The 9,612-nt window shown below is 38.9% G+C and overlaps 1 protein-coding gene across 2 annotated transcripts in view; it reads left to right on the forward strand.

Annotated features, from left to right (window-relative positions):
• The window catches only part of NEGR1 (neuronal growth regulator 1), a 552,031-nt gene that overhangs the window by 353,562 nt on the left and 188,857 nt on the right, over positions 1-9,612 (forward strand). For both annotated transcript variants that reach the window (XM_034780292.1, XM_034780293.1), the window contains exon 4: positions 6,560-6,691. In XM_034780292.1, the coding sequence (XP_034636183.1) occupies positions 6,560-6,691 (132 nt within the window). The remainder of the gene's footprint in view (positions 1-6,559; positions 6,692-9,612) is intronic.

Below are 9,612 nucleotides of genomic sequence, written 5' to 3' on the forward strand. Positions count from 1 at the left end.
TATCTCATAAATTTAGCTATCACAGACTTAGCCTACTTTTGTGTAGATAATTACAAGGTGGGATGACTTACCTAAACTGAGTAGTGTGATTATTTTTAGTATGCACGGGTAGAGTGTATGGAAAGTTATTTCCAGGGAAGCAGTGTGGTCTAGTGGTTAGAGTAGATGATCAAGACACTTGGGTTGAAATCCTGATCCCACTGACATCATTAGAAAAACTCCACTAATGTCAGTGAGACAAGGATTTCAGCTTTGATTTCTGTTCCCATATCCACCACTTGCTCACAGTTACAAAGCAAGTAAGTCACTTCACCTCTCTGTATCTCAGTTTCCTTTGTAAAATTGGAATAATACTCACCCAGCTTTTGTCAGTTGATTTCCTTCATGTTGCAACACGATCTTTAAACAAAAAGTGAGTGGCCTCTATACAATGTTCTTTTAGATGCAGGATTATCATACAAACTTGGGAAAATAAAGAGTCTTTCACAAACTGGAGTAGATCCTTTTGGATGAATAGAAAAATACTAACATTCCATATATGATTCACTAGAGCATTGCCCTCTGAGATGTGAAATTTGATAGGGTCTCCTCTGTGTAGCTGAATAAATTCCATAAGTTCCTGGGAAGCTGGAAGCCTTTCACTGAACCCTTTTTGGATTTTATACCCAGTGCTTCCCATAATATTTTATAACGTACACCTCTGATCCCATTGAAACTTTTTTCTTCCCTGTCACTCAGTTCTTGCTTTAAGTGCTCCTAGAGCTAAGGATTAGGATTGTGAACAGTCCTCTGTAGGAGATACATTATCACATTTTAAATCTTTTATGATGTAACTTCCTGCAAAGAGGAGTGAGGGTGGATTGTGTATCCTTCTCTTTTTGTGAGGGTAACAGAGTGCTGTAAGCAGTTACAAATAGAGCCCTTTGCAGGCCAGCACCCTGGTCACTTAGGATATGTCTACACAGGGATTACAAACCTGTTTTTGGCCCGGATCAGCTGACTCAGGCTCTGGGGCTGAAAAATTGCTTAAAAGTGGAGAGGAATTGTTGAACGTGGCTATCCTGCAAGGGTAGAGGGTCTGAAAGCTTGGGATCCAGCCTGAGCCTGAATGTCTACACGGCAATTTTTAGCCCCTCAGCTCAACCCCTGTGAGCCTGAGTCAGCTGACCCAGGCTAACTGCGGCTGCGCCTCAGGCCTTTTAACGCTGTGTAGACGTACCCTTAGATCACCCAGGACACCGAGTGCAGTTAGAATAGGAAGGAGTTAAGTAGCTTGATTGAGTTTGGAAGGGTAGAATGAATCACTTACATCTGTAGAGAGCCTGATGAGCTAAGGAGGTCATTAGCTCACCAACTGGAGAACCCAGGGGAAAAAAAACAAGCTGTATAAAAGGCTGACCAGGGAGCAGAGGTGGGCCTCCATCTAGCTGCTGTTGCACTGGAAATAAAGGAAGAAACAATCGTAAACATATTTTTATACGTTACTCCAGTGAACTCTGTGTGATGTATGATTACCAGGAGTGCTTATCAGCCTGGGTTTGGAGGCGCTGACGGGGGTGTCTGTTCACAGTGTGGTGTTGGTTATTGATATCCTGCTGTGTCTATGTGGATTGCTGATTGTTTGGGTTGGATGAGGTTATCCCATATGACATGTCTTCCACTTTCACTTCTCTAATATAGGGTAAAATTCTTCTAATCACAGAGAAACTGCATAAAGCACTCGCATCACCCCTTTTACAGAGAGCCAGTCTGTCCCTTGTGGGAAGAGAAGCTAATATATGCTTAACTATCTAGATCCAATTACCCCAGAGCCCACAGAAAGGACATAAAGGAGCTGTGGCTGCTCCTCCAGCCACTAAACTGGAATAGAATCCATAGAGAGTCTGTGATGCAGCCCAGTCACCTGTGGATTTCGTACTCCACCACAAGCCACAATAAGATTTTACAATCAGTTTCTGAAATGCAACCTTATATGCCAAATGTATGCACTTTGAAAGATTAATCTGCAAAGTGTTCCTTGGTTTATTCACTGAAATAGTTTTCTTAAGCCAAAATTATTGTCTGTGATACAGTGTTCTCATACAGTGACTCAACAGCATACACCGTACAGCACATTCAAGTAGGTGATAGTACATACAAGCAAATATATGTTTTATGCAGTACAGAACAACAACATATGTTTCTGTTCATAGTGATATTAAATAAAATTTTCCAATAAATTGATTCAACCTGGCAACAGTAGCACATAGCAGCAGCAAACCATATGACGAGTAACAGCTGGTTCTTTTGTGGAAGATTACTTTTCATAATTTATCTCTTATGAACAACATGGGGAAAAACCATCCTGGTGCAATTTACTGTGTCCTGTAAATTACACTGGTCTACAATTTTTGAGAAGTCGTCTGCTTCAGAGATAAAATGTGCTATTTATTATGTATTTTGATGTGCTGAATTTAAAGATGACAATTAAAACAACTGATTGGCTACTGTTTCTAAGATATTTAAGTTTTTACATTTTAGGTCTATGTATATTGTGTAGATAGTAGAGTTTTAATCATAAATTGTAAACCTAGGTCTTTTCATGTGTTTATGGTTGCTTTACATGATAATATTTCACCTGTCCTGTTTATGTAAGACTTTAAAAATCAGCAAAAGGGTTATATAAATAAAATTTATTATGAAACAAAAGGCAAAAAACTGTTCTGTACATAGTTTAGTCCTATTCAGTGTCTATTCGGCGCTTCTTGGCTTGTCTCTTGTATTCATTAAATGGAGCATCTCTTGTCACTGTCCAGCAATAGTCTGCAAGCATTGATGGGCTCCATTTGCCCTGATAGCGTTTCTCCATTGTTGCAATGTCCTTGTGAAATCGCTCGCCGTGCTCGTCGCTCACTGCTCCGCAATTGGGTGGAAAAAAATCTAGATGAGAGTGCAAAAAATGTATCTTTAGTGACATGTTGCAACCAAGGCTTTTGTATGCCTTGAGGAGGTTTTCCACCAACAACCTGTAGTTGTCTGCCTTGTTGTTTCCGAGAAAATGTATTGCCACTAACTGGAAGGCTTTCCATGCCGTCTTTTCCTTGCCACGCAGTGCATGGTCAAATGCATCATCTCGAAGAAGTTCACGAATCTGAGGACCAACAAAGATACCTTCCTTTATCTTAGCTTCACTTAACCTTGGAAATTTTCCACGGAGGTACTTGAAAGCTGCTTGTGTTTTGTCAATGGCCTTGACAAAGTTCTTCATCAGACCCAGCTTGATGTGTAAGGGTGGTAACAAAATCTTCCTTGATTCAACAAGTGGTGGATGCTGAACACTTTTCCTCCCAGGCTCCAATGACTGTCGGAGTGGCCAGTCTTTCATGATGTAGTGGGAATCTCTTGCAGAGAAAACAGCAGTACTTTGTGTATCCAGTCTGCAGACCAAGCAAGAGAGCAACAACCTTCAAATCACCACAAAGCTGCCACTGATGTTGGTCATAGTTTATGCACCTCAAAAGTTGTTTCATGTTGTCATAGGTTTCCTTCATATGGACTGCATGACCAACTGGAATTGATGGCAAAACATTGTCATTATGCAGTAAAACAGCTTTAAGACTCGTCTTCGATGAATCAATCCACTCATCTGGATCGTGAACGATGTTGAGGGCTGCCATCACACCATCGATGTTGTTGCAGGCTACAAGATCACCTTCCATGAAGAAGAATGGGACAAGATCCTTTTGACGGTCACGGAACATGGAAACCCTAACATCACCTGCCAGGAGATTCCACTGCTGTAGTCTGGAGCCCAACAGCTCTGCCTTACTCTTGGGTAGTTCCAAATCCCTGACAAGGTCATTCAGTTCACCTTGTGTTATGAGGTGTGGTTCAGAGGAGGAGGATGGGAGAAAATGTGGGTCCTGTGACATTGATGGTTCAGGACCAGAAGTTTCATCCTCTTCCTCTTCCTCGTCTGACTCAAGTGAGAATGATTCTGGTGCATCAGAAGGCAGTCCTTCTCCGTGGGGTACTGGGTGTATAGCTGATGGAATGTTTGGATAATGCACAGTCCATTTTTTCTTCTTTGACACACCTTTCCCAACTGGAGGCACCATGCAGAAGTAACAATTGCTGGTATGATCTGTTGGCTCTCTCCAAATCATTGGCACTGCAAAAGGCATAGATTTCCTTTTCCTGTTCAACCACTGGCAAAGATTTGTTGCACAAGTGTTGCAGCATATGTTTGGGGCCCACCTCTTGTCCTGATCTCCAATTTTGCAGCCAAAATAAAGGTGATAGGCTTTCTTAACCATAGTGGTTATACTGCACTTTTCTGATGCAAAAGTCACTTCACCACAAACATAGCAGAAGTTATCTGCACTGTTCACACAAGTGGTTTGATTTTGGCTAAACAGAAATGTGTCCCTTTGCAAAATCAAACACTGACAAATAAGAGAGCACGACACTGTATGATTTCTAGAGTTGATATAGGGCAATTTGTTCAGCAGACTGATGTAAGCTTCATTAGGATTGCATCATCCATGACTTCTAGGAATAACAGGATGCAATTCATATCATGTATGACGCAATACCAGCTTCAGATTGCATCATTCATTGTTTTGCCTAAAAAGCAAGTACTGTCCAAACCCAGTCATAGATTTAGTCATAGATCCAGTCAAAGATGTATTTTAGTCATTTCTGGTTTAAATTGAGATCCCTTCCCTTTATAACTCACTTATCCTCCACCATTCCCAAGTCCAGGGTCGTATATACTGACCCAATAGCATATCTTAAAAACTAGAGCCAATCAAAAATTTTAAGCATCATTTTTGTTCTCAGTGACCCAGAATTAGTAAAGTTTGACTACATTTATTTCAGAAGCATTTTGGCTGTAGAGCAGCGTTATTTCACTAGATTTTATTGCTGTTCAGTTCAATTCATATTTTTTCCACTGCAGTTTTATCATTCCTACTTTTTGGAACTTGTGTTTTCTGTGTTTTTTTTCTCCTGTGAAAGAGTTGGAGTATCTGGGACCTGTTAGTGAGTAATAGCTTGATAAGTATAGAAACTCCTGTGTAGAGAACCTGCATGAGGCCTATATACCAATTACATCCTCAAAATAAGGGTTAAGTGGAACTTAAGCAATGAACAGGCCTTGTACTTATCCTCTACATGGAGTGAATTTCTAACACAACTAACTATTTGAAGAATTTACCATTGCTGTGTACATTGTTTGCAAGGTTCTTAACTGTTGACCAAATCTTATCTTTGTGTCACAGTGTGGATAGCAACTTCCAGCAATTCCTCCCCCTTTTTAAACATGTATATTCCAAGGTATGATTTATTATAACCACTGTTGTGCATTTTAGTAAGGTTTCATTAATGGTTTTCAATTTATTTTATGTTCTGTTGTGAATGTTTATAACTTTGTGCAGAATTTAAAGGTATTTTATTTGTTCTTTAGTCTATTGAGAATTATTCAAAGGACAGTAAAATGAACTTTCCTTCTAAGGATCTCAAAGTTCTTACAATAAACCTGGAAACACTTCTGTGCAGTGTTGGGAAAATTGAGGTTCAGAGAGTTGTGGCAACTTGCTCAAGGTCACAACTTAGGTCTGCAGCAATACTGTCAGCTGACCCATGCTTCCTGACAGCCAGTTCGTCCTTTGAGACATAAACTGTCCTTCTTCAGAATAAATAACTCATTCATAACTGCTTCCACAACAAGTGATGTATACGCATATCTGAGTTGTTTTCTGAACTTATTTTGTATCAAATAAATATGTGGCCATTACTGTTAATTATGATACCATTTTTGCTTACTATGTAATGGGCCGACCCAGATGTCTTTGCTCAGTTTTGACTTAGCTCTTAATAAATCCGTTTTTCACAGGGATCAAAGGGATTTTGCCTGAAGGAAGATTGAATAAAGAATTTAGCACAATATAAACACTCCTCAGTAGAGAGATATTGGCTATTCCATTGGTCGGTTATCTTTTTATTTGTTCTAGTTCTTGATTTTTGAAAGCAGGCATATACGATAGTGTATACAGATTTCTGGATGAGCTAGAATATAATGGATGTCTACGTTAATAAAATATTTTGATTCAGAAGCTTTAGTCAAAATTATTTTTTCCCATTAAAAATATATAAAATGTGTCAGTTTCCCAGTCAAAGCAGCATGTTATATTTTATAAAAGTCAATATATATGGAACCATATTGGTGAATTTCATCTACAGTGCTAGAAGGTTGTTAGATCTATGCTCATTTTGCAGTTGAGTTTATCTGACGTATGTTGAGATTAGGGAACTCTAATCAATTATAAAGAACATGTGTATACCCCTTCCTTGGAAGTAGTTGTTAAAGTATCACTTGTTAAACTTTCTCTTTCCTTAGAATTGTTTTCTGTACGTAGGAGAACAAAGGCTATAATAATTGACCAGTTTTATTTGGAATAATTTTGTCAGCAATATCCAGAAGAAAATCATGAGTTTGTTGTTATACCTGAATGATGCTTCAAGCACCTCCCGTTAAACTTTCTCTAAGTTATTCTCTCTCGCTCTCTTTTCATTTCAGCAAAACCATTTGAAAATGGACAATATCTGGACATCTATGGAATTACAAGAGACCAGGCTGGGGAATATGAATGCAGTGCAGAAAATGATGCCTCAGTCCCAGACGTGAAAAAAGTGAAAGTCACAGTAAACTGTAAGTCCTATTACTTTTTAATCACTAAATCCAGTGGAGAGGGAAAAAAACAGCTGAGAAGAAAACAGCCTAGTGTAGGATAGTGGCAACAAGCTGCTGAAATAGTAGCCTTTTACTATTAAAGTAGCGAAACATCCTGGACACTCACGGTATGAGTTAGTCCCACAAAAGGGAGACATTGTGGAATAAAGGTTGAAATGTTCTATGTGTCCTCCAACCCTTCTGCATAATGGAGGATGGTAATGGTTGACATTTCACATTTCTTGCTTTTGTGGACATAAGTCAGACTCTTGGGTGGTGATATTTTTTCAAACTGGAGATTGAACTGTGTAATTCTCATTATTACTAATGGGACTGGAATCCCTGTATTTGTACATTGAAGGCTATATTCTTTTCTCAGAGTTCTTTTGCCACAGTGTTCTGTGGTTTAATTTTGTGCAGTTGTACAGTCATGTAGGAAGAAGAGATCATTTAAACTGGTCTATCTCAGTGGAAGTCTATTAAATAGCAGGTCTTATTATGTTATAACCCCAGTACAAATACAGTACATGAGAAGCTCTGCTAGAATGCAGTTATTTCATTAACATCTTAGTGGAGATGTCTGATATCAGTGAAAGTGCATAAGACTGGCTGTTAGATTACTTTATAGTCTATCAAGTTGGTCCTTACATGGGCTTTTTTGTCAATGCTTTGCTACTTTACAGTTTAAGTCAATATAAGTTATGTCACTCAAGGATGTGAATTAGCCACCCCCTTGAGCAACATACCTTATGCTGATTTAAATGCCAGTGTGGACAGCGGTATGTCAGAGGGAGAACTTTTCCTGCCAAAATATCTACTACTACTTGTGGGGGCTGGAGTAATTAAACCAACAGGAGAGCTCTCTCCTATTAGTTTAGAGCAGTTACACTACTCTTTTGATTTTAAATATTACACTAATTATATGCTAGTAAAACTATGTAACTTTAAGGGGAGGAAATGAGAATAAATTCTTCAGGTGAAACTACAAGGGAAATTTTAGGTAGGCTAAATGCAATGACTGAGATTGTAATTTGGCCAGATCACCAGGATTAACACGTCTCTTCTCTTGAAAATTGCCTTGGGATCTTAAATAATTACAAGTTGCAAGGACTTTGGTTTGTGTCTCCTTCAAACGTTAGTGTCTCTAACAGTGCAGTGCTTTTAGCACCATGCTATGAAATTAGTTCTGTAATGATTCAGAGAGAGGAGTATGGCTGGCAGAATTGCTTACACTACTAAATGCATTACTAGGGTTTTCCTTGGAGATATCCTATCAGAACACTGACCAGGCCTGACCTTGTTTATTTTATGAAATGGTATGGCTGTAGGCCACTATGTGCTGGGATGTAGTAGATCAATGCAGTTGCCTTTTACCCGTAGAGGCTTAGTTGATTGTTTTATTCTTATCATTACAGTCAAGATTCTGCCTCACTTAATCACATGGATTAGTACTTACAATGATGTCAGTGAGTAAGGGAAGCAGAATCAGCCCCTTAGTAGGTTTTTTTACATGTCCCTAAATCACCAGAGGGTTTGGCGTAATTGACCATAATTGGCAATCTCTCTGCCTCAGAGAGGTCCAGGGTTGAAATACATAGAAACGTTGCAGATCAGGTTTACATTGGTAAAACTATAATATGAGCAGAACTGCTTCAGGAAGCTAACACTGAGTCTGTACTTTGAGTTTCCTGTGTCCCTCGTTTCCATGAACATTTTGCTGAATGCACCCCAAATTTTGGAAAGTAAAAATAATTGTTTTAAAAATCTAAAATTAGTGTTAGTTTTATGGATATCTATAATAGTTTTATACATGTAAGAGTACAGCATTGTTATTCGTCAATGTTTTGTGGTAATATAGTGTATTACAGTACAACTGCAAATCCTTACAATATTGGTCCTTTATCATTACAGTAGTCTAATTAGCTTCACATCCATAAAGGTTTGTAGACTGGGGCCCTTATTTTGTAGAGTGACTTTCATGCAACCTGTGTCCCAGAATGTTTTACAGAGTTAAGTGAGCACCAAGGTGTATACTCAGCAGGTGCACTGCCCTACATCCCATGTACCCAAGGGGACATTTTCTGCTGGTTAAGAGGCATCTCCAGCCCCAAGACCCCTTGTGCCTATGCAGCAGTCACTGTTAATTCTCCTTGTTAATAGTACCTGGCAGCATTGTAGCGGTGCCCTCTCAGCCATCCTCGCCAGAAGCTTCAGGGTGGCATTTTTGCCAAATAAACTTTGATTTCTCACAGCTCTCCTCTTTCTTCCACCTCCTCTTCAAGAGCCGCTCAGGTAAAGGCAGAATTTTGCACCTAGAGGGAAGGAGGGAGCTGAGGTACAGAAGAGGGAACTAGGGAGGCTGTAAGAGTTGTTTTAGCGAGGTGCTCAGTAATAAATACTTTAATCCCTGTAAACTGTTATTCTGTCATGGAGCTCAGTGACACAAATGCCTCCAGTTTGACTTTGCAACTTGATGGGGGTTATAGCCTTATCAAGTATATCATTCCTTATACTGAGAGCCCTAATAGCTTCTCCAGTCTAATTCTTAGTCACATATACACTTCCTTAATAATGAATTATTCAAATATTACTTTACACTTTAGCTACTTTTAAATATAAATATATAAAAATATAAATGTAATTTTTATTTATGGCTACAAACTAATTGTGTCTAGGATTAAATGCTGGCAATTTTTATTTCTGCATGAACCTTTTTTTGCTAGAGAAAAATGAAATAAAACATCTGGAACAATCAAGTATCTGTCTTAATTTTTCCAGAAAGCAGCCAAATTGATTTTCTCCTGTTTCAAGTAATTTAGAAGAAAATTAATGTCAGCGCTGAGAACCTGCAGTATGAGCAGGACCGGCTTTGGCTTTTTTGCCGCCCCAAGCAAAAAAAA

The sequence above is a fragment of the Trachemys scripta genome, chromosome 8 (genome assembly GCF_013100865.1).
Source record: "Trachemys scripta elegans isolate TJP31775 chromosome 8, CAS_Tse_1.0, whole genome shotgun sequence".
NCBI lineage: Eukaryota > Metazoa > Chordata > Testudines > Emydidae > Trachemys > Trachemys scripta.